General features: G+C 37.2%; 1 protein-coding gene across 1 annotated transcript in view; it reads right to left on the minus strand.

Moving 5' to 3' along the window:
* The window catches only part of LOC5570837 (metastasis-associated protein MTA3), a 311,328-nt gene that overhangs the window by 207,176 nt on the left and 78,088 nt on the right, over positions 1-26,064 (minus strand). The window contains exon 2 of the mRNA XM_021837345.1: positions 10,504-10,665. Coding sequence (XP_021693037.1) covers positions 10,504-10,665 — 162 coding nt within the window. The remainder of the gene's footprint in view (positions 1-10,503; positions 10,666-26,064) is intronic.

Genomic DNA, 26,064 nt, shown 5'->3' on the forward strand with positions numbered 1-26,064 from the left:
ACTAAATGAGACCTATTCGCCTAAAAATTTATCAGTTAGAAAATGACTACCGCTACAGGAAAACATTTTATTCGCTTATGTCTAAGTCCAATGAGTAGATACTAAGCTGGTGTTACATCGAACTAAAATGAACTCCTGTAAAAATAGTTGGAAGAATTGGTGAGAAATATTAGCATAGAACCTACTGGAGAAATTTTTGTAGGTTTTTTATTACAAAATCCATGAACAAATATCTCCAAAAGCCCTGGAATAAATGTTGGGTCTTTTTGGAGGAACTAGGAATCTCTTCGAGAATAAAAACTGGAGAAATCACTATAGGAATTATTCCAAAACTCCCGGTGGAAACCAAAGGATAATTTTCAGAAGAACCCATGCGGAAATTGCTGGATGTATCAGCATTGTTCTACAGAAGGATTCTAAAAATTTCTTCAAGAATACCTAGTGATATCGTTAAAGATACAGTATTGGACAAAACATTTGCAACTTTTTCGATTTTCCATACAAAATGGCCAACTTTGGTAAGCTAGATCTCAGTTGTTTATAGACCGATTCGAATGAAATTTCCACAGAACATCAGATATAACTTGAATTTTAACATATAACTTTGAATAATTTTTCCAATCACGAGTTTATAAGTAATAACGGTTTAACTAAAGTGTAATTTTCGACGAAAAATTCAAAACTATTCTCAAAATATGATAGCCCTACACAAAAACTGTCTTCAGCAAACTTGTTCATCTTGTTAAAATCTACAACTCTGCAGAAGATACCATGAAGCTATTTCTTCAACCTGTTTAGTTATGTCATTTATAAAAAATCGTTAAAAAGTTCACTTTAGTCGAACCGTTACTGCTCTTAAACTTGTGATTGGAAAAATCACCCAAAAATAAATGTTGAAATCCAAGTAATGTCTGATCTTCTGCCAAAATTTCATTCAAATCGGTCAATAAATAACCGAGATATAGCTTACCAAAGTTGGTCATTTTGTATGGAAAATCGAAAAAGTTGCAAATGTTTTGTCCGATACTGTATTTTTGGAAAGGTTTCTGCAATAATTTCTGGAGTAATCCTTCTGGGTCACTGAATCTGAATCAAGTCGTGAAAACCTAACAATTTGTTGATAGGGAGCCGGATCCTATTCTTGGCACTTTTGATTAATTTCGCCATTGGGGCGTCGTATTGAAGTACTTCTAATTGCAAAGGTTCAGACATTTCGGCTGAAATAAACCCCCATGCACCCTAAATCTACTAATGAAAATTTGTAACTGGGTTCAGAAAACAAATCTGGAATGTATGGAACAGATCATTTAAATGGTGTCTTTAAATGGCTCTTGCAATAGTCGATGGTTTGGAGGAGAACCCTTCAAAAGTTCATCAAACATTTCCAGAAAAAAAAAGTTTCCATACATTTTCCGCCAAACCCCTATTTTTGCATGAAACGTCGAGAAATAGTGTTACTTTTTTAACACGGTTTTTGAAAGTTTGAATTGAAAACTTTGTGCACGTTACGCATCCCCCGTGCAAAAACAGAATCAGGTGTACTTTTATTTTTAATGTTAAATTAATGTGACATCACAAAAATGTTGATAATTCGAATCGAATTAAAGCTCCCCACTCTCCCCACTGATCAAATTCACCCAGAAATACGGTACGAAATATGTACGGTTCTCGATTGCAGTTAGGAAGGAGGCGGCAGAGCCATCGTCAATGAACAGCGCACTAGCTTGCTCCTCGCAAGCACACTGACGGTTTTCCACCGGCTGCCTTTTTCCATCAAAGAGAAAGCTGAAATCCTCGTCCTCCCTCATCCCCTCCTCCTCCGTAAGACTATATGGACGAACGGACGGACGAACCAACGAACGAACGGTGTAGGTTCACAGCCACGGACGAATGCCACCGCGCGAGCACACTGTGGGTTGACTGCGTTTTATAGTACGCCTGTGCCTGGTCAAGCAATCAATCAAAAACAGGAAATGTGACACAAGGAATCGTTAGCTATCAAGCTTAAATTCGGCAGACTACAGTGGGCAGGGTATAATGCTGTTTCGGGCTAACAGTAGGTTGTTTACTGCAGAAACTTCTTGGACATCCCGTAATTGTTGTATATCCTAGATTTTTTTTAAGAAACTCCATAGAAAAGGGGTCTTTATACGCCTTTTGGCGGAGCACTTCATATATTTTGTTTTACTTAGACGAGTGGTTAGAGTCCGCGACTACAAAGCAAAACCATGTTGAAGGTGTCTGGGTTCGATTCCCGGTCGGTCCTGGATCTTTTCGTAAAGAAAATTTCCTTGACCTCCCTGGGCATAAAGTGTCATCGTATGAGATATACAGATATACACACGATATACGGATAAGAAAATGGCTACTTTGGCAAAGAAAGCTCTCAGTTAATAACTGTGGAAGTTCTCATTGAACACTAACCTGATAAGCAGGATCTGCCCCAGTGAGGACGTAATCCCAAAAAAGTAGGCAGCACCTTGTTGAATGACCGAGGAAAATCAGAATCAAGTGTTATTTAATCTACAGTATCTAGAAGGCCTAACACCTGAGAACTATTTGGATAAACTCCCAAGCAATTTTCCCACTATCCTCAGTAGGGATGCTGCCAATCCGCTCGTCATCGTTGGCGGTGGTGTGACTAAGGAAGGTAACCCGAAAAAAAAAGTAAAAAAAACACCCACCACCCAATTCTATTTTCTCGGGTGTACACGCTTTGCCTTTGCTAGCATAGCATACTTTCTTCCTTTAATCTACGAACCCAAGCGAGTGCAATTCAGCATCCACTCCCTCCTTCTTCCACGCTCGGTTGTCCCCTTTAACAACAACTACATCTCCTCCACATCCAACCCGCAAAGTCTCCCTTTCTCCCTTTCTATCGGACTGCAAACCTAGCTAGAAGCTACCGGAGATAGAGGAAGGTGCCGTTCCCCAGTACAGAGGAAAGGGAACGCGCAAAAGTTTGCAAACACGGCAGAGAACCCCTGTTCATTAGGGTGCGGTTTATGTTTCGAAAGTTATCGAAATCGGAAGTTTGTGAGTTCTTCTGAATTCGAATCGCAGAAAATGAGGAACCTCAAAGTTTGAGCTACAACTATCAAAATTTAGAGGAGGCGTAAGCAAATTGAGGACGAATTTTCGAGTTATAAACTTCAGTAAAGTTTACATGTGTTTGATATATTCCAACAAACATTTTTTTTTGTTGGGATTTGAACCACTGCGACCATTAATTGATCTATTGTGATATTGTGTTGGTATTTCCAACCAACATAGATTGATTTAGTAAATAAAATATATGAAAAGTTTGTAGAGATCAATCTACTCCGAAACATGATTTTTTTTCATCAAACCAAAAAACAAATTTGATGCTCTTTATGAATTTAGTGCTAAATGGATATATGCCGAGCGAATAAAAATGGTTGAAATATTACAAAGTTATGTGAACTTCACTATTCCAAAACTTGAAAATTAACCTTGAAGTCACTTGAACCACCGGTAAATCTTTATATTTCTGACTCAAACTTTGAAGTTTCTTTTTTCATGTAATTTTCATTCAGAACAGCTCATGAACTGTTGATTGAGAGAACTTTCGATAAATAACCCGCACCCTACTGTTCCTTCCTTCATCTCGAACCACTTGTGTCACATCTACGTGCACATACACAGCCACACAAACATTCATCCACCTCAACCATCCCTTGCTTTTAGCTAAGCGGGAATCCTTCTACACCCACCCTCGCCTCGCATGTCACGCTCCGTCCGTGTATGGTCCAAGCTCCTACGGTTGACTATGTCGATGCGCCGGAGAACAACAAGCATTTTGGGATTGCCCTCTGGCGGGAAATAACGACTGTAATGAGGAACACAAAATAAACTTTCCGCCAGGGCAAACCGTACTCTGGATCATCAGGCTCTGGAAGCTAGACTGGAAACTGGAGATGAGTATCCTATTGGATAAACCCGGCGAGTACAGAACCCGTATTCAACGGAAATATTTGGGTGTCAAAACTTAGGTATCCAACCGAAAAGGGGGTAATTGGTTTTCAAAACGGTTCTACGTTTTGTGGCTCATATGAAACTACAAATTCGATTTCAAAAAGGTCACTATACTGGGTTATTAACATGACAGGCATTGCAGAATTCGTTCTCAATTGATTGAGAAGGCACGATCAAAGCGAGCGTAGAAAAACAACCTATCTGTATTGGTGCATGATCGGCAATGTTCGCAAGTTGTAACAAGCTTGATAATCAACATCAACGAACGAGAGCCCCAAAGAGAGAGAGAGAAGAGAGAGAGAGAGAGAGAGAGAGAGAGAGAGAGAGAGAGAGAGAAGAGGAGAGAGAGGAGAGAGAGAGAGAGAGAGAGAGAGAGAGAGAGAGAGAGAGAGAGAGAGAGAGAGAGAGAGAGAGAGAGAGAGAGAGAGAGAGAGAGAGAGAGAGAGAGAGAGAGAGAGAGAGAGAGAGAGAGAGAGAGAGAGAGAGAGAGAGAGAGAGAGAGAGAGAGAGAGAGAGAGAGAGAGAGAGAGAGAGAGAGAGAGAGAGAGAGAGAGAGAGAGAGAGAGAGAGAGAGAGAGAGAGAGAGAGAGAGAGAGAGAGAGAGAGAGAGAGAGAGAGAGAGAGAGAGAGAGAGAGAGAGAGAGAGAGAGAGAGAGAGAGAGGAGAGAGAGAGAGAGAGAGAGAGAGAGAGAGAGAGAGAGAGAGAGAGAGAGAGAGAGAGAGAGAGAGAGAGAGAGAGAGAGAGAGAGAGAGAGAGAGAGAGAGGAGAGAGAGAGAGAGAGAGAGAGAGAGAGAGAGAGAGAGAGAGAGAGAGAGAAGAGAGAGAGAGAGAGAGAGAGAGAGAGAGAGAGAGAGAGAGAGAGAGAGAGAGAGAGAGAGAGAGAGAGAGAGAGAAGAGAGAGAGAGAGAGAGAGAGAGAGAGAGAGAGAGAGAGAGAGAGAAGAGAGAGAGAGAGAGAGAGAGAGAGAGAGAGAGAGAGAGAGAGAGAGAGAGAGAGAGAGAGAGAGAGAGAGAGAGAGAGAGAGAGAGAGAGAGAGAGAGAGAGAGAGAGAGAGAGAGAGAGAGAGAGAGAGAGAGAGAGAGAGAGAGAGAGAGAGAGAGAGAGAGAGAGAGAGAGAGAGAGAGAGAGAGAGAGAGAGAGAGAGAGAGAGAGAGAGAGAGAGAGAGAGAGAGAGAGAGAGAGAGAGAGAGAGAGAGAGAGAGAGAGAGAGAGAGAGAGAGAGAGCGATTTCGATTATTCATCATTGGGGGTAGGTGTTTTCTTTGACTGACATGGCAAACAACCAGAGCTGCAGCAGAAAATGATAAACAGGCTCTCATGATGTGTTGCGGATCATGATTGTTGCGGAGAGTAATAAGTGTGAGATACTCTCATTTTTTCAGAAAACTCAATCCTTGAATCATGGACAGACATTGGCAGATTTCATGCAAAATGGTGAGACGGAAAATCACAGCATTTTATACTCAAACTTTTAAGTTACCACTAATCTCCATTTAAAAAAATGTCAAAAAATGGAATTAGTAATATTTTTTAAATGGACATATTTAAAGCAACATTACCTTCTACAAACTGATCAATTTAGTAAGACAATCAAGTTTGTATAATAATATTTTTCAGTACAACTAATTGATTTATTATTACAATTAATTCAAAATTGGGGTATTTAGGGTGTGACGTAGGCATTTTCAGGCAATCATGCGAAAGCTCAAAAGTCATGATTTTTATCGATATCTAAATAGGCACCCTGACAAAAAACAAACAAAAAAAAAACTTCTTCTTGTTTGTCTTGTGTAGTGTGGCAGGAACGACGATACTCTTTGCTCTGGTAAGCAAAAAAACATCTACAATCCGTAAGTGTAGAACTAGCCCTCGTGTGTTAAAATACACTCAAATAAAGATTTAAAAAAAAAAAAAAAAATCTACAATCCGTCCTCAACCGGTGCAACATCATCCGGCAGGTCATAATTCATGCTTTACCTACAAGTAATAAGACATTTTATCGCTGACAAGTTATAACTTTAAACATAATTCGAAATTTTGGGACCAGTTCAAATGAAGCTCCAGGAGTTTCTTCAGGAAAACCTTCAGAGATTCAAAAATTCCTCTCCAAATATCTCCGAGACTCTTCCAGAAATTTCTTCAGGAATTCTTTGGAAGATTCTTCCAGGGATTTTACCAGAAATTCCTCGAAGATAATCTCTAACGTAATCCCTACGGCAATTTCTCCAGGGATTCCACTAGGGCTATTGCCAGATATTCCTCCATGAAGAACTTTCGTTTGGCATGAGACATTTTAGACCGGTTAGGGCTCCAGGAATACCTTCAGCAGTTCCTCCAAGGATTCCTGCAAGAAAATATCTACAGGGATTCTTTTAGAGATTTTGCAAGGAGTTCCTGCAGGGATGTCTCCATCGTCTTTATAGATTTTTCCAGCAAAATCTTTACTGTAATTCTTTTAGAAAATTCTCCAGGAACTGTTTCAGGAATTCTTACAGGAAAATCTCTAAAAGGATTCTTACAGAGATATCTTCAAGGCTTTCTCCAGGAGTTACAGTAAGACAATCTTTTCAAGGATTTCTCCCGAATTTCCCCCGAGGATTCATTAACGGATACATACGGAGATATAATAGTTTTCTCGAGATTAGTCCCGGAATTATTCCGGATACTCTTACGGTTTTCCTCCACGGATCACTCCACGGATTCTAGCAGGAATTCCTCCAGGGATTCCATCAGGAATACCTTCAGTAGAGTTTTCATTCCCGGGAAATGATTTTCTGTTTCCCGGGATTCCCGTATTTCCCGGGTAGCTTTATAAAAAAAGAAATTACTATCTATTTTCAAACAAAAACTATCGCACCATTTACTTATCATATAATTCTAACCAATGAACTCACTACATCACTAGTTATATTTCGATGCGGATTTTTTGTTTTTTCTTTAATGAAATAGTTGTTCATAAAATAGATATCGTTGTTGACGAATTTTGCAATATAAAATAAAAGAATTTTCAAGGGATCTTTTCTATGAATTCAGTAGGCTTATAAAGTTTTCGTGGATGTAACAGTCACAATTTTTAATATAAAGACTCTAGTTGGATGGATCAAGAATAAACTCCACGAGGACTTTTGCTTAATGCTATAAACTTTTTCAAATTTAATTACCGTAAATTCGGGTGAAATTGATTAGTAGGGTGAATTTGATCATCGTGTCACACGATTTCATTTCTTACTAATAGAGCACCAATATCAAGTAAAAATGTGATAAATGAGTGTTGTTTGTCGTAATTATTGTCGAGTTATATGTTGTGACCTTTTTTGCGTTAAAGAATGTTCATATCTATAAAAATAATGAAAAATTCCAATATCATGTTTGGTGTGGTATTGACAGACATCCATAATCTTTAAGTTCGAAACAAGGATTTGGACATGGTGCCAGGCTGAAAGTTTGTAAGGATGCTTAAAATATATCCTTAGAACAGAATGTATCAGCGAAATTCGTACCAATTTGGTAATTTTGTTGAAATAATTGAATTTCTGTTAGATGCTAGGAAATTATATTGGAAATTGCCTACATTTAGGCGTTTTCCTTGGTATTCTTCAAGTTTAATTATTGAATATCTCCATAAATATTGTGTTGTTAAAAATTTAAACAGTATAATCGGATTCAGGGACCCCAAATGTGTTATGTAGAGGTGTTTTCAAAACTAACAATAATTGCATTAACAAGCGATCAATTTGACCCCGAAATGGGATCTCACGATTTTTTTTTCAATTTTTAGCACTAAAATCACATTTGTTAGACAATTTCAGTACGTGGGCCAATGAGGTTCACCATCGTACTTGTTTTTCTGCATTCAGTTGTTCGACATCGACAATATTCTAGAAAACACACCTGAAAAACCGAGAAAAATGATCAATTTCACACAAAATTACGGTAATCATTTTGTTTTATGAAACAAATTAAAGAAATTCTAATTTAATTAATTATTTTGTTTTATGAAAAAGTTTTTTTTAGTAGTTATTATTATTAGCACTACTTAGTAGTGCTATGGGAACAATAGGTTTACTATTGATGCAAGGGAGCTTAAATTATAAGCATAAATTATTTCGATCATTTTTTTTAACAAAATCGAGTTGTGTATCAATGGTGCTTAGGTAAGCTTCACGTTAAAAATGTATTGCATCGATTTGTAGCAAAACGGCCGTAAAAAGTTACTAGTGCGACTATAGAGGACCGTCTGCTAAGGGAACACTGACCCTACACGAAATACGAATAATTTGAAAAATAAAATTCCACAAAATTAGCTTTATTTTCACGTTTTTCAGAATTTCCCGGAATCCCGGAATTTCCCGGGAAATGGTAATTTTATATCCCGTTTCCCGGGAAATCAAATCCCGGGAAATTTGAAATCTCTAACCTTCAGGTGTTCTACAACTCACGAATTCCTCGAAAAATCTCTCAAGAATTTCCTCCAGCAATTCTCCCCTAGTTACCACCAGGAAAATTGCTATATGACTTACTCCAAGAATTTCTCCAGATAATCCTCCAGGGATTACCAGGGAATATCTCCAGAGATTCGTTCTGGGTTTTTAAAAAATCCTCCGGAGATTCTGTCTAAAGAGTTCGTCTTGAAATTCTTATAGAGATTGGATTACTGCTGAAATTTCAACAGAAATTATCTTAAGAATTTCTCCAGGGATTACATTAGGAAAACCTCTACGAAAATTCCTCTAGTAAAATCTCTACATAAATTCCTTTCGAAAAATCTCTTCATGGATTCCTCCAAAGATTTCTCCTGGCATTTCTCCAGAAATATCTCCATTCCAGGGATTCCAGCAATAAAATCTTTACAGTGCTGCTTCTGGGGGTACCTCCAAGGATTCTCCAGGGATTCTTCCAGAGATGCCTCCAGGAGTCCTTAAGTAATCAACTTAAATAATTCTTCAAAGTTTCCGATAGGAGTTTCTTCAGAAATTTTTCTAGGGAAATATCTACAGGGATTTATGCAGAAATTTCTTCAAAAAGCTTCAGGAGTTTCTCAAAAGATTGCTTAAAAAAGTCTCTACATGGTTTGGATGAGATGCTACTTAAAAAATTTACTGTATATTTTAATGAAATACGCCTTTCGTCTACCCAGTCTTAATTAAAATAAAGACTACGTAGCTAAAAAGCATATGTGATGTTCCAGGGATCTCGTCAGGAATTCCTCGGGAATCCCTACATAAGTTTCTCCAGGGATTCGTCGGGAATTTAACCGGGAAATCCTCTAGGCATTACACTAGTTTTTTTTCTATAGGTTCCTTCAGGCATTGCTCCAGGAAATCCTCCAGCAACTTAGGCAGTGATTTCCCAAAAAAAAAATCAAAAAAACGAGTTCCTGGAGGAAACTTTAAAAAAAAATATCTCGGAGAAAACCATGGAGGAATTCTCATTCTTTTTTATGAAATCCCTGGAAAAATTCATTGGCGAACATCTGTAGGAATTTCGATATCAATTCTTGGAGAAATCCTCGAAGGATTTTTTGAAGGCCCAGATCGAATCACTGGAGAAATTTCGAGGAGAATCCCTTGAGGATTACCTCGAAAAAAATTGGCCGCATTTCTGAAGTCTTCCGGACACCTCATTTTCTCAGGAAAAAAAATAATATATGGACCGGTTATAAAGCAAGGCGTGTGATATATCAATCTTCAAGATTGAACGTATCAAGTATGTTAGAGACTATTTCAAATGAAAATTCTGGAAGTCTCTGTACAAAGTTCAGAACAATTCCTGTGCAAATTACTGGGAGTAGCTGCGTTGAGGTGGAGGAGTCCCTAAAAGTATTACAAAAGGATTCTCTGGAGAAATCAGTGAAAGAGTTCCTAAAGCTTTTCCGTGAGGAGTCTGGGTAGAAATTCACAAAGAAAATCAAGAAATACCGCTAGCATAATGTTTAAAATAGACTTTAGAAACCTTCCATTAAATACAGAGACTTTTGAAAGACTTGCATTAAACTAGTGGCCAAGTCTCTAAATAGAGACCTGCTACCATCCCTAATGTAGGAACGGTACCTGGAATTATTGTAGTACAAGTTCTAATAACTATTTTAGCCAAGACCATCCAGTAGCTAGTATTAAATTCCTTAAAGTTGCCCCACCAATAAAAGTCGAATTCCAAACAAAACTTCAACAAATGAGTGCAAACCCGAGACGTAAACTCAACGCGCAAACAGGAAGCATAATCATTTGAGTACGTTTTTACAGGTTTATGATCTCCAATCCAGTCGTCAGTCCTTCGTTCTTATACCGCATCGTAAACGGGTGCCATAAACTTAACGACTTCTCACGTAGCATTACTGACCTACTTCACTGCGTCGTCGTCGTCGTCGCCGTCGTCGGCGAGTGAACGAAGAGAATTTCTCGATTCGAGTCGGTCTGTGCATATCCGACGAATCGATCCCAATATTACCCAGAACCAATAAAGGAATGACCCCCCCGAAAAATCAGATGGTTGTGTTGTCTACTCACTTTGATGCTTATCAGCTAATTGCACGAGCGGTGTGGGCAGATCTCGCCTCCGGTAGAAGCACATCACTTTCGCCTCCACGTTGCCGTTGGGCGTTTTGTTGAGCTCGTCGATCCGCCGGATCTGGTACGGGGTCGTCGACGATGTTTCCACGTAGACATAGTCTGCAAGTCAAGGAAGAGAGAGAAAAGTTGTCCGAACATTAATTAGGTTTGTTTAAGTAATACCGCAGAAAAACAGCCGAAGAGATTTGTTTTTAAGCCGAATTCAAATAAATCATCAATTGTAACTCACTGGAAAACGAGTTGCCAGGAGCTGAACTAAGAAAAAGCCAATAGAATAATTAAACTTTTGAAGTGAATTAGCCTATAAACCAACCAGAGAATTTTAGATCAGAGCGTTATGGGTTTTAGTTGAAAAAGTATTATAAAACGAGCTCACCAATGAATCATTTTATTGCATAAAGCATAAGCATTGATGACCGTACAATTCGTAGTTGCTACTCCGTGATTGACTGGAATAATCAAATTTGTACAAAATGTACAATTTCGAGAACTCTTCTTCTTCATCTTGGCATTAACGTCCCCACTGGGACAGAGCCTGTTTCTCAGCTTGGTGTTCAATGAGCACTTTCACAGTTATTAACTAAGAGCTTTCTTTGCCAAAGTTGCCATTTTCGCATTCGTATATCGTGTGGCAGATACGATGATACTCTATGCCCAGAAAAGTCAAGGAAATTTCCATTAGCCGCGGACGCTAACCACTCGGCTAAGGAAGGCCTGGAGAAAAGGTAACCCCGCACCAGCCACGTGTTTGACGCCACCTTATCGATTTTCTATGCAACTCCTTCTGCTTCCACGTTGCGATCATCTTATCGACGGGTTCGATGTCGCAGTTCAGCTGGTAATCCTCCTGCGCCAGATGCAGTGCGGTAAATTTCATGGAGGTTCTGTATTTCTACGAAATATTCCCGCAGCTGCTTGATATGGGAGACACATAGTGCCCGGATATCGTTGAAGCCTCTTCCTCCTGCTGCACGTGGTGGATAGAAAACTCTTAAAATACAGTTGGCACGGGACAAGAGCTTTTCCTGCAACGCTGACGCATGCACACTTCAGGATTTTAGAGAAATTCTAAAAACATTGTTGAGTTAACCATTAACGCCTACAGAGATGGTTTGAGGTTACTTACAACCGTGAAATTTGAATTATAAGTAAAAGCCTGAGATACATACTACATACTAGATACATACATGGGAAAATGCTAAATGCCACTTTCACCTATCTAACATGTTTTGTAAAATGACTCCAAACTCTTGTCCGCTCCAGTGACATACGATTAGTTAACGAAATTTAATAAAATCTTTCTTATATCTTATAGGAGAATCCACCCAAATCGGAATAAGACGAAGAAGACAAGATTACACAACGCTTTACAGTTCGGCGGCATGCATGCATCGATAACGAGACTGACAAGAGCAATAATAACAACCATAACGACGGCCAATGCATTGGAGGAGGCCCGACTTGGTAGCCATAACTCTCCACCGTTTTACGAGCGACTGTCGTCACAAAAGATATAAAACAAGGCTTTTATGATCTCATCTATCGAGGCGGCGGCGGAAAGATGCGGAGATGGAGGCGAGGATTTGTCTGTCTTCTCCTACTTCCATATGGGAATTCTCTGTGATGAGAATGACCGGGGCTTTGATTAGCCTAGTGGTAAGCAAAGCCCCATGCTGTAGGTGTCTGGGTTCGATTCCCGTTGGGTACAGGATCTTTTTGTAAGGGAAATTTCCTTGACTTGACGAATTAGAAATCGACAACTTTGGCAAAAAAGCTCTCAGTTAATATCTGTAGAAGTACTCATAAGAACACCAATCTGAGAAGCAGGCTCTTCCCCAGTGAAGACGTAAAGCCAAGAAACAGAAGGAGAGAAGAATGGCTATTATGCGTCAACGGAGACGGTGTGTGTTTCTAGTTTTCCCTAAGTTGATGAAAAATGTATGTTAAACAGTGATGATGCAGCGTTTCGTTTGATCACCGATGGACTTCGATAATACGATTGACTTAACAAAAAAAGGGAAGGTGAATGGTATTGGAATGGAAAAAGTGGGAACTAAAGCGGCATCGATATCACCTGTTTAAACAGTTGGATGTCTGGTGAATGTGGGTCAAAGTGATACATAAATTTGTGCAATTGTACAAACTGGTACCTTTACAAATTGTATCTATTTGAAGTCCGATGTTTGAGCTTGTCTCAAAAATCATAACTATATTCAAGTACCAGAAATGTGAAAACTTACCAGGTAACTATTAAGCACGAGGAATCATATTTTTCTCCAAATCAGGCATATAGTGTTGAACTACTTATAAGCCCTGCATTAGCACTATAACGATTTGGAGCATTAAGTGCTTAAATGTTTACATCACAATGCACCTCACGAGTGTAAACCAACACGAAACAAACATGACAGACTCACGAACAGGCTTGGTATGAGTATCTTACCCGTCTGATCGGTTGAACATACCAAAAGAAATAGCAAAAAGTTCGCGAACATTTACGAGCGAATAACCGAACAAAGTGTGATTGATAACGGTTTCGACAGTAAACTACCAGTTTGTAATCAAAAATCAGAAATCTCGGAGAGGGATATAGCTTTTTTCTCAAAAGTGCAATTGAATCTCCGATTACGCCTCCGAATCACTTTAGTTTCGTTTACTCGCGAGCACGACAAATGCGAGTAAATCAGCACTTAGATGTTCGCGAGTATTTTGTTTTGCTATTATTTCTATTCAGCAGATCCATGTTCACCCATTTCCATCACTAGTGGTTACTAGAAAGATAATTTTAAGTACATTTCAGAAATATACTCAGTGATGATCACTTCAGGTAGTTTGTCGTGCACACTGATTTTATTATTGGAAATCTAGATCACAGGTTAAAGATCATATTATTGTAGCATATATTATTGGAAAACAGAGCTAGATCAGTGAGACACGATTTTTCAATCGAAATGTTAATTTTAAGTTTGAAGCATTATTAATTCAAAAGAATTCGTGGAACAGAAAACAAATACTCAATTCCGAAAACCGGCAACAACCAATTTTAAAATATCATAATTAAAACATATGTACAGCTTTGGTTGGCCGCAGTCGCACCTACTGAACCACATCCAACGCACAGCAGCAAAACCCGTCGTCTATCGGTGCACTGCGGCCAACCGCAACGGCTAGTTGGTGGATTAGTAGTGCTTCAATGCGATGCGAATTATGTTTTTTTTTTCATTACATCACGATTTAATAGGTACCTACTCTTCAAAAAGGGAAAATAATTGTTATGCTGGAGGCATAAGCTTTTATGCCCTCATAAACTATTGAGTATCAATCAGATTGAATTCCCATCGATTAGTGAGGCGGATGCTTTTGAAATCCATCCATTTGTAGTACGGATAAACTAGTAAACGGATAAATTTACATGACAGAGTTAAAACTAACTTAACGGTAAAAGGTTGAAATATGGAAAGTTTAAAAGTCAAAAGGTCGAAGTTAAAAAGTATAAAAACGGTTTATATTCGACGAAATCTCTCTTTAATCACTTACCACCAAAGTTCAATTCCCTGCCACTTCATCTCACAGGCATTGATGATGGAAAGCAGCGAACATGTCTGCTGAACTGGAATAAGAACAAAATAAAATGCTCGCGAGCATCAGAGTGCTGATTTACTCGCATCTGTCGTGCTCGCGAGTGAACGAAGCCAAAGTGATTCGTGAACGTGTTCGAAGCTGTTCAGAGTTAATTGCGCTTTTGAGAAAAAAGCTATTTCCCCTCCGAGATTTCTAGTTTTCATTGGTTTTTGAATACAAACTGGTAGTTTAGAATCGTATAGTAAGGATATACAATTGATTTGTCTGTCAAAACCAAAATAATCACATCTCGTTCGATTAATCACCAGTGAGCGTTCACGAACTTTTAGCTATGTCTTTCGGTATGTTCTACCGAGTAGGCGGATGCGAACTTACTCACACCAAGCCTGTTCGCGAGTCTGTCGTGTTTGGTTTGGTACTCGTGATATGCTTCGTGATGCGAATATTACCACCACTGCTCACAATCGATTCAAATTTGTATTTAAGTAGCGATTAAATCTTGTCGATTTATTTTCAACTCATCTCAAAACATTAACGAGTCACTTTAACTCGAATTTTACTCACAATTGACTCGTTCTCGATCAAACATACCAATGTGAGCGACTTAACTTTTTTTCACTGCTTTTTTCTTCGAACTATAAATCCAATCAAGGTAGAAAAAAATCACAACTAGCAATGATCCTTGATAACCTCTTGACGAGGTCTTTATTGGAATCTTTTAAGGGATGACGAGATACCGATTCCTGGTGTAGACCCTATCATTCTAGGTGAGTATCTGTGGTATCTATCCTCAGATCAACAGCAAATTATTTCCGTGGTAAGAAGCGAACTACTTTAATTTTTTTTCTGGTTGGACTCGTGGTGACATTTTTCAGATTTTCTTTCGAAATCTCTAGCAAATTCTGCTAAGAGCTCCTTGACATGGACAATTAGATATTCAGAATATTACATGAACTAAGGAATGTTTTCTGAGGCTTGAAGTAAATTCGCGGCTTGAAGCAAATTCTTAACAATCGTACAGGAATCCTGCCGAGATCTTCGTCAGTTTACTATCGACTTTTTAAACAAATTTTTGTTGATTCTCTTGACATATTTTATCCAAAATTTTGTGTAGATCCCTCACAAAATCTCAAGCATCCTTGATGAATTATTTTCGAGCTATTTTTTATAGATTTCTGACATTTGACGAATTGTCTGATGAATTTCTTGCGAAATTTTGACAGTTTACAACCAAAGCTTTCTGAAGGACTTCCTTCACGATCCTTTTTTGGATGTCTGGAGTAAAAATTGACACGATTTGCTTTCAATATTTTAGTGAGATATTTTCTATTTTTATATTACATAATCACATGTAATTCAATTCCTCATGAGCTTCTAGTGGATTACGATCACAGGGTGGCCACCAAATTTCAATTTTGAAATTCCCGCTTTTTTCCCGGTTTTCCCGGTATGTTTCACCTAATTTTCCCGGTTTTTGACCCTTTCTTTCCCACGACTTTAATTGAATATTTCTATATCAAAAATCGTTTTTATGAAAGAACTTTTTTAAATCGGGTCAAAAAATGTTGATTGTAATTTATCAATAATTTTACTATTGGAACAAAAAATTGACTATTAGATTGTTCAAGTCTATATAAAATCTTATTCTGAAAACTATTGCATAGAATTCATCTGCATCGATTTGTCTCGCGTTCGTCGAAAATCAATGAAACTCTGAAGCATGTAAAAGAGATGGTGAATTCTCGCATAATTTATGATCTCGCCCTAAAAGCCATTGGTAACCATGTGTGTAGCTCGTTGTATCTGAGAATTTGAATGGATTTACACGTTATTCAACAAATCTATCGTGAAGAAAGGATCTTTACACTGCGGAACACGTTATTGTCTCAAGCACCAAAATACCGCTATTCACTCCGTTGCCGTTTTCAAAAATATCATAGCACGTCTAGTTTTTGAGATGTTGTCTGTTGAAAATGCAAAAATTGACTATTTTAACCAACTTGCATGCAAGTTTGCCAGCTTGTAAGGCAATTTATTTGCTTAATTTGCCACAGAATTCAAACTTTATGTGTATAACAATACTTATCGGTGAAGTTTATAAGTATTTCGATGCGAAAAAGTTATTTTTTTATGGTTAAAAAAAGTATTGTATTTTCCCATATAAGAGAAACGACGAATTTTGTATGGAGACAGCAAGCATGTCAAAAAAAATCGGTTTAATCCAATTTTAATCGCGCAATTTCAATCAAATTTAATCCAAAATGAAAGTATAAGAGCAAAATAGCATGCTTGGTGGATTAGATCACAAAAAAGTTTAATAAATTATACTTAAAATTTTATATAAACATCAATAAAACCAGTGTTTTATACAACTTTGGCGACCTGTTGCTAATAATTGTGACGTGCTGGAACATTTCTGAAAATGGCATCAGATTCAGCAATCCCAAATCTACTCGAGACACATAATTTGATCCTTGAGACACGCAAAAATGTCATTTTACGCTGTGTTATCTACCTGCCAGTGATGTTGGTTTGAGTGCTTATTCATTAATTTGCTCAGAAACACCGAGCTGCACACGTGATTACCAATGGCTTTTAGGGCGTTATTTCAGATTATGTGAGAATTGTGCTAATAAAAAACCTACTCTTGGCACGGCAGGGGTTTATTTTGAATACTTCTAAAACCATTTTGTTGGTTGGCCTCTTAAGGTGGTTTAAAAAGCGAAGCCAAACTTCGAATTTTTAAGTTCAAGTTTTAAGATCTAGAGAACCTAATAACCGTACGCGTTTAAAGTTTGATTGATTGGTTACATTCTGGTGATGACCAAACGATCAAAATTTCAGCTCAGAGCGCTGTTTGGTTCTCTAGACTCGTGTTCTTGAAAATTCGAGATTTGGCTTTAGTGCCTTACTACTGAGTTTCAAATAATGTTAGCCCCAGGTACCTAAGCAAAATCATCACGATGCCCAAGTAGTTCATTACCGTAATTGACAGTATTTCATTATTATTCCTTGGAATTTTCTTCATAAAAATGAAGAGTTTCTGTAGAGAGCAAATAAGTTCAACGAAGGTATGATACAAGGATGTAAGGATGTAGAAACACTTACTAAGGGCTCATTCACAATTTTGATAACACCGAAAATTATCATTTTTGACATCCACTCAACCTCTCGTGATGCTTTTTGTATGGATATTCTATACATTTTATATGAGCTGTAAAAGCTTGAGCGTTATGAAATCGTAAATGGGCCTTTATCAAAACTTAACTCTGACAATGCGAGAACAAAAATAATATTCGCCGAGAGAGTGGAACATTTTAAGAAATATATCGAAGCATAGTATAAATTAAATCATTACTGTTGGATTTGTATTGAAATGTACTGATAAACGTCGTCAAAAATGGAATATTTGGAAATCATTAATGTTTGAAAGATATTTGTTCAAAATTACGGATGCCTCATAACAATGACATTAAATAGAACTGCTCTCTACAACTTATTTTGAAGGTTGGTTTGTAGATTGCAGCTTGAAGATGTTCGTTCAAAACTATTTTCCCGGTGATCTTCTCAAATTCCCGGTTTTTCCCGTCTTTTTCCCGGTGGATTCAAATTCCCGTCTTTTTCCCGCATTTCCCGTTTTTCCCGGTTTGGTGGCCACCCTGCGATCAGCGGTCTGAAGGAATGATCCTTGCCGGATTTTTGCTTTTGGTAGTCTTTTAAACTAATTAATCTAGTCCAAAGCCGGATCCGAATCAAATCCAATAACAAATTATCAAATTCAATCCAAATCCAATAATAATCCACGTCAAATCCGGTTCAAAAACCATTTTAAGACCAATCACAATTCAAGCCAAATCTTATCTTGATCCAATCTAATTACAAAATGAATTAAAATCCAATCTAATCTAAATCCAATCCAGTCTAATCCAAATCCAAACCCATTTAAAATCCAATCCAAATCCAATCTTAAGCCAAATCTAAATCCAAATGCAATCCCAAACCAACCCAAATCCAATCCGAATCCAGTCCAAATCCAATCCAAATCCAATCCAAATCCAATCCAAATCCAATTCAAATTAGATCCAAATCTAATCCAAATCAACTTCAAATCCAATTCAAATCCAATCCAAATCCAATGAATACCCGCTCCAAATTCAATTCAATCCATACCCAATCAAAATCCAATAAAAATCCAATGCAAATTTAATCTAAATCCAAATCCAATCCAAACCCAATCCAAATCCAATTCAAATCCAATCCGAATACGATCCAAATCCAAATCCAATCTAAATTCAATCCAAATCCAATCCAAATCCAAATTCAAATCCAAATTCAAATCCAATCCTATCCAAATCAAAAAACCAAATCCAATCCAAATCGAATCCAAATTCAATCTAATCTAATCCAATTCCAAATCCAAATCCAAGTCCAGTCCAGCTACAATCCAAAAAAATCCAATCCAAATCCAATCCAAACCCAATCCAAATCCAATCCAAATCCAATCCAAATCCAATCCAAATCCAATCCAAATCCAATCCAAATCCAAACCAAATCCAATCCAATCCAATCCAAATCCAATCCAAATCCAATCCAAATCCAATCCAAATCCAATCCAAATCCAATCCAAATCCAATCCAAATCCAATCCAAATCCAATCCAAATCCAATCCAAATCCAATCCAAATCCAATCAAATCCAATCCAAATCCAATCCAAATCCAATCCAATCCAAATCCAAATCCAAATCCAATCCAATCCAATCCAATCCAATCCAATCCAAATCCAATCCAAATCCAATCCAAATCCAATCCAAATCCAATCCAAATCCAATCCAAATCCAATCCAAATCCAATCCAAATCCAATCCAAATCCAATCCAAATCCAATCCAAATCCAATCCAAATCCAATCCAAATCCAATCCAAATCCAATCCAAATCCAATCCAAATCCAATCCAAATCCAATCCAAATCCAATCCAAATCCAATCCAAATCCAATCCAAATCCAATCCAAATCCAATCCAAATCCAATCCAAATCCAATCCAAATCCAATCCAAATCCAATCCAAATCCAATCCAAATCCAATCCAAATCCAATCCAAATCCAATCCAAATCCAATCCAAATCCAATCCAAATCCAATCCAAATCCAATCCAAATCCAATCCAAATCCAATCCAAATCCAATCCAAATCCAATCCAAATCCAATCCAAATCCAATCCAAATCCAATCCAAATCCAATCCAAATCCAATCCAAATCCAATCCAAATCCAATCCAATCCATCCAATCCAATCCAAATCCAATCCAAATCCAATCCAAATCCAATCCAATCCAATCCAAATCCAATCCAAATCCAATCCAAATCCAATCCAAATCCAATCCAAATCCAATCCAAATCCAATCCAAATCCAATCCAAATCCAATCCAAATCCAATCCAAATCCAATCCAAATCCAATCCAAATCCAATCCAAATCCAATCCAAATCCAATCCAAATCCAATCCAAATCCAATCCAAATCCAATCCAATCCAAATCCAATTCAAATCAAATCCAAATCCAATCGAAATCCAATCAAAATCCAAATCCAATTCAAATTAAATCCAAATCCAATTCAAATTAAATCCAAACCCAATCCAAATCCGATTCAAATCCAATCCAAATCCAATTCAAATCCTATCGAAATCCAATTCTAACCCAATCGAAATCCGATTCAAATTCACTCCAAACTAAATAAAAATACACTCAAAATCAAATCCATATCCGATTTAAATCCAAATCCAATCAAAATCAAGTTCAAACCTTATTCAAACCAAATCCAAATCCAATCAAAATCAAGTTCAAACCTTATTCAAACCAAATCCAAATCCAATTAAAATCAAATTCAAATTAATTTCAAATCCGACAATAATCCAATCAAAACCCAATTCATATACAATCCAAATCCAATCTAAATCCAATTGAATCCAAATCCAATTCAAAGCTAATCAAATTCCAATTCAAATCCAATCTAAACCCACTTACTTCAAATCCACTCCAAATCCAGTCCAAACCCAATGAATACTTGCTCCAAATCCAATCCAATCCAAATTCAATCAAAGTCCAATTCAAACCCAATCCAAATCCCATCCAAATCCAGTTCATATCCAATCAAAATACAATCAAAATCCAATAAAAATCCAATCGAAACCCAATCCGAACCCAATCCGAATCCAATCTGAATCCAATCTAAATCCAATCCAAATTCAATTCAAATCCAATCCAAATTCTCTAGAAATTTCATCAGAAGTTGATTCATGAGTTGCCAAAATATTCAATTTTATTCCGGATTAGATTCTTCAGGAATTTATTTAGTAATTATTTTCCAAGGCATTCCTCCAAGAATTTTCCAAATGAATTTGTTCTAAAATTCTGTTTTATATATTTCAAGAATTCAACCGGGATTTTTCCAAAGATAACTACAAAAAATACCTCAGACATTCCATAAAACATTCCTCCTAAGGTGGTATCTCAAATTGTTGTATTAAATTTGATTTTGAAGATTCCATGGGGATTTTATGAGAAATTTCATCAGGAATTTTTGGAAAAAACTGAATGAATGATCTTTAGATGAAATGTTAAAGAAATTCTAAGAAAAAATCTAGACGAACTTTTTGACGAAATCCAGGTTTAATTTAATGAGGAAGAGTACTCGAAAGATTTCTTCGAATAACTTCTGGATTAATTCCTGGGAGTAACCGTGGATAAGTTCACCAGGAAAACCGTAAGAATTATTGTAGCATTTATTAAAATTCTCTAAACGACTCTTCAAACATTTTTGAATTTTCTTGGGAGAATTTCGGACAAGGATTTCCTTGTGCAAAATTCTCTAAGCAAAAAGAAGAGAGAAATAATTTGTTGAATAGCCGAGTACTTCATGAGTCTGAAGATTTCTCTAGAACTTTTAAAATTTTACATCAGGATTTACTGCAAGGAAAAGCAGGAACTCGCGTAACTTTTCAAAAGGATGTATGTATTAATGAGATATTTTCTCCTCTCTCGCTCTCTTTCGATTATAACAGTGCAATACTAAAGCTTTTGCGACGTTTTTCACTATAGATCGAAATACCATGTCCTTGGCTAGCGTTTTATACACAACAGAAGAGGTTAATATAGTTCAGTTATCGATTATAGAGGAAGTAACCAAAGAGAGCCTGTCAATGTTAGATAGGTCTTTTTGAAAACTTACTCGAGAACTACTTGTTTAGGGTTTAGAAATTTAGATAGAATTTGCAATAGCCTAGATACCAGGCGAGTTCGGTCGAAAAATTTCCGAAGTTTTAAATTTGGCTCTTCGAAACCTGTTACCGCTTATTCGCGACAAATGTGAAAAGCGTTCCCCCCACATAATTCGCGCCTGACCAAAAGTGTCGCGTACCATATTTATGCTTTAATTCTTTCGATTTAATTTAATGAATGAACGAGTGTCATATGCTTTATGTCCACTCATTCGTCTGACACACTGACGACTGTTTCTGTATTATAGTTATCTCTACGAGCAGCAGCCATCGAACGAAACCAACAGGTGCCGGGTCGCATTATAAAACCTCCAAGCCATCCCGATGATTACGCTCGCAACACATTCTCTACATCGCGGTTCAACAGCACATGGGCAATAGGGTGGTTCAAAATTGAAAATTAAAAAAAAAAAGTTTGAAGATCCAATCTCTCATACCTTCCTAATTATCTTTACCGTAGAAATAGTGTTCTGTGATTTTTTTAGCTCTAGAGGTGGCCCAAAGTCGAAGTAGATTTATATGGAAAATAATATGGAGAAATTTTGAAAAATATTGCTTTAGTACTGAAATGTAAGTAAAAATTAATCTACTCGTAGTGAAAACTCATTCCTTAAGCCATAATCGAGTTAGTTGATCAAGAAAAAAAAACATTTTTAAGCTAATTTTGGTTGAGATTTTTGCAGAAGTTTGCATGGATATAACGAATTATGTAACAATGAGAGATTCTCTCCTCTCTCGCTCTTTTTCGATTATAACAATGCAATACTAACGCTCAGAGTTTGAATTCTGAGAAAATTGAGATTTTTTCTCACTTATCGCTTATTGTAGCAATTATGATCCGCAACACATCATGAGGGTCTGTTTAACATTTTCTGCTACAGCTCTGATTTGATCGGGAGGATGACAGTGCATGATAAAACCCATTTAAACAAGCTTCAAAGCTGAGGGGCACTATTGCTATATCAAATGAGAACGAATTCTGCAATGCAATGGTTTGAAGAATTAGATTTCACTATGAGATAATAAATTCGTTATGACATTTCAGTACTAACGTGTTAGGTACATTTTTCAAAATTTCTCCATAGTAATTTCCATATAAATCTACATTGTGTATGGGCCCCCCTTAAATCACCACCGAAAAAACTGAAAATTTCACAGAACACTATTTATATCGCAAGAATTGTAAAAAAATATAAAAGTCTGGATTTAAAAAAAATGAGATCTGAACCACCCTAACGGATGACCAATTGAAGCTGGTTTTACGATTGGTCATTTCTGGTTACCGGGTTATCAACCAGTTCACCAGCCACCACAAAGCGTTAGGTGCCGGCACACTCACACAACGAAAGCACACTCAAACAGAGGCGACACGCGGTCAGTGCCATTTAATTCAATTCAACAATAATGCGCCTCTGCAGCGGTTTTTTTTTTTCATGCTTTTCGATCTTCTCTGTCACCGATGTGTTCCGATGAATGGCACTGGGGGACAAAATTCAAACGTTCAAACGCACTTTCAATGAATGAGCTTTCTCTTGAGAACAAACTCAATAAATAGAAAGAACATAGAATAGAATAATACAAAGTTACCTTGCAAATCGTACACTTCAGGTTAGTTATCAGAACTTCAAGCCTGAAAGACTTCCTGTAAGGGCTGGTGTTCCTCAAGGTAGCATTTTGGGAACAACATAAAACAACGTTTTCACATTTGACTTACCAGAGTTACCTCAGGAATGTCGAAAATCTTTGTTTGCAGATGACACAGGCCTCTCCACCAAAGGACGAAGCCTTCGTGACATCTGCAGTCGATTGCAAAAAGGTTTGGATATTTTTTCTTTAAACTTGAAAATGGGACATATCTTTTAGTGCTTCCAAAACTCAACTTATAATATTCCTACAGCTCTCTATTTGAAACCATCAAGTAGACATGTTGTCACAATGAGGAGGGTTCCAATTAATTGATCAGATGAAGTTAAGTATCTAGGGCTCATGCTAGATATACATTTGACTTTCAAGAATCATATTGAAGGCATTCAAGTCAAATGTAACAAACATATGAAATGTCAGTATTCAATTAATAGCAGAAATTCGAAATCAGCGACCCAATATCCATCGAAACCATTGCGAATGAACGAATTTCGCGAAAAAACACTTTTGATTTCGTCGCCTAGTGTAACCAAAACGCGTTGTGATCTGGTTGTTCATACAATGTTGTTACCGGAAGCGTTCCCATCTGCCAGGTGGATTGCTCATTTTGGCTCGGTGCAGTGTGCACTTAATCGTCCTGTTATGCGAGAGTGATTATTTTGTTTCAACATACAACACCACACACTACCGGTATCCGATCAATGGTTGTCGATGTTGATGATGACGATAGTGATAAACTGCATGAGTAGCTTGACCACAGAAAATTCGTTTATTACATGATCACCACCATCGACACTGAATGGTGACCACCTTCGTGTGTTTGTGTGTGTGAGAATGATTAAAATTTCAAAGAATTATTAAGGGGAACGAGTGCGGAAGTGGCGAATTAAAATATGTTGAGCGTCGATGGTTCGATAAGGGTGTCAACAGAGGTAAATAATCGCTGAATGCACCTGTTTAGGTGTCCTCTCGTTTTTTCTTTTCTCTTTATTCAGTTGTGTGCTGAAGAACCGGTTGTTGTTGCGACAACAAGATGACGAAGACGGCGCTAGTTGGTTATTAAGTAACAGAATAAGGACTATCAGATGCGGAGGCATTTAGCAACATGAATTTCGTTGATTGCAATTTTGAAATTGATACGTCCAAAGTGAGGGACATTCTTGACTCAGCGGTAAGGTTTGAGGCTACAAAATGAAATTATCCAGGATGCTTTTGGATTCTTTCACTTCGCGATCCTGCGGTAGACGATTGCCAAAATCGCAACATTGATAAAGAAAGCCCTCAGTTAAAACATTTGAAAAGTTTCAAAGCATGTGTTCTGTTCTGGTTATTATATAATGTAAAAAAAAGAAGACCTGAAGAAAAATAAAGTTTCAAAGAAATCATTGGGCATCAAGAACTGCAGTAATTGAGAAGCGATTCACAGAACACATAACTAAATCTTATTTCTTCCCAATTGACTGTTGTCCCAACTGAACCTCAACCGTTTTTTAATTACTTCTAATTCATCACTAGCCTCCATATGGACCTAACCCGAAATCATCTTTGAGTAACTTTAGTATTTTTTTATTCAAGTACAATAGTTCAAAAAATGTACGGTTAACAAATTATACAAAAAAAAAGGCGAAAATGGAAACAAATTTGATGTCTTTTTTGGTTCTGTAAGTGAACACGCTGAATACAAATCTTTAACTACATCTCACTTCTCTTTCGTCTCACATGTAATTCAACAATAACTAACTCTCTACTATCCCTCTTTCGCAATTCTATTCGATCTCACCTTCAAGTAAATGTGGATCAATGGTAGAAATGATCGCATCGCGAAGCACCTAATGAGTGTTATCCAACGCAAAGTGCGAACCCGCCTGCTCGGGAGAACATACAAAATAAATAGCAAAAAGTTCGCGCACCTTTACTCGCGAGTAACCGAACAAGGTGAGATTTGTTACGGTTTTGACATACAAATATATCTATCGAATTGACAGTAAACTACCAGTTTGTAGTCAAAAACACTTGAAAACAAGCAATCTTGGAGCGAAAAGCCATTTTCTAAAAGCGCAATTGACAGCTCTGAAGACGTTCACGAATCGCTTTAGCTTCGTTTACTCGCGAGCACGACAAATGCGAGTAAATCAGCACTCTGATGCTTGCGAGCATTTTGTTTTGTTGTTGTTTAGGTTAGGCAGACAGATTCAATCTCGACTTATTGCGGAGTCACCTTCGGTTCATCGCAGACTGATTATTTACTCTATTCATTTTAACCTTATTTGCGAATAAACCCTGTAATATCCAACCCTGCCTTTAGACGTGCTTCCCTTTGTGATTTTTATTTTTATTTTTTAGAAGCTTTGGAATCTAAATTATTTGTTGCTAATAAGTAGGACTATAACACTCTTATAGGAAAGTTTTAAATAATATCTTCAACATGTTTGTATTTTTTTTTATAAATTGAATAATTTAATAACTTAAAAGAGAGCCCAGATAGCCGTAGTAATCCCACCGATCAAGGATCTTTTCATTTTGGAAATTTTCTTGACTTACCAGGGCATTGAGTATTTTTACACCTGCACACGATACACAAACAGCGTTGCGAAAATTTCAAATGTCCATACCTCAAGCTTGAGATTTTTCACGCATGAGTTGTATTTCATGCAACTCAAAAGCCAAAGTCCAAAACATCATGGATGAGTCGGCTAGTTCGCTCAATCTACTAATTCAGCTTCAAAAGTAAATCAATTCATGGAGAGAAAGATTTTTTTTAATTTCACTTCTAATCGATATTAAATTTTGAGTAATTGCTTATTTTGAGTAAGCGGTTCATATAATAACAAGATTTAACATAACACTTCGATTTTCATTATTATAAAACTATTTCCAACTGAAGAACCAATAAATGCATAAGTTTTCTTATATGCCAGCTCAAAAGTGAATCGGTAAAATGAACCGGTTTGAAAACAAAAAAATCTGTTGTACGAACTTCACGGTTTATTTTCTAAAAGAAAA

Source organism: Aedes aegypti, chromosome 1 (genome assembly GCF_002204515.2).
Source record: "Aedes aegypti strain LVP_AGWG chromosome 1, AaegL5.0 Primary Assembly, whole genome shotgun sequence".
NCBI lineage: Eukaryota > Metazoa > Arthropoda > Insecta > Diptera > Culicidae > Aedes > Aedes aegypti.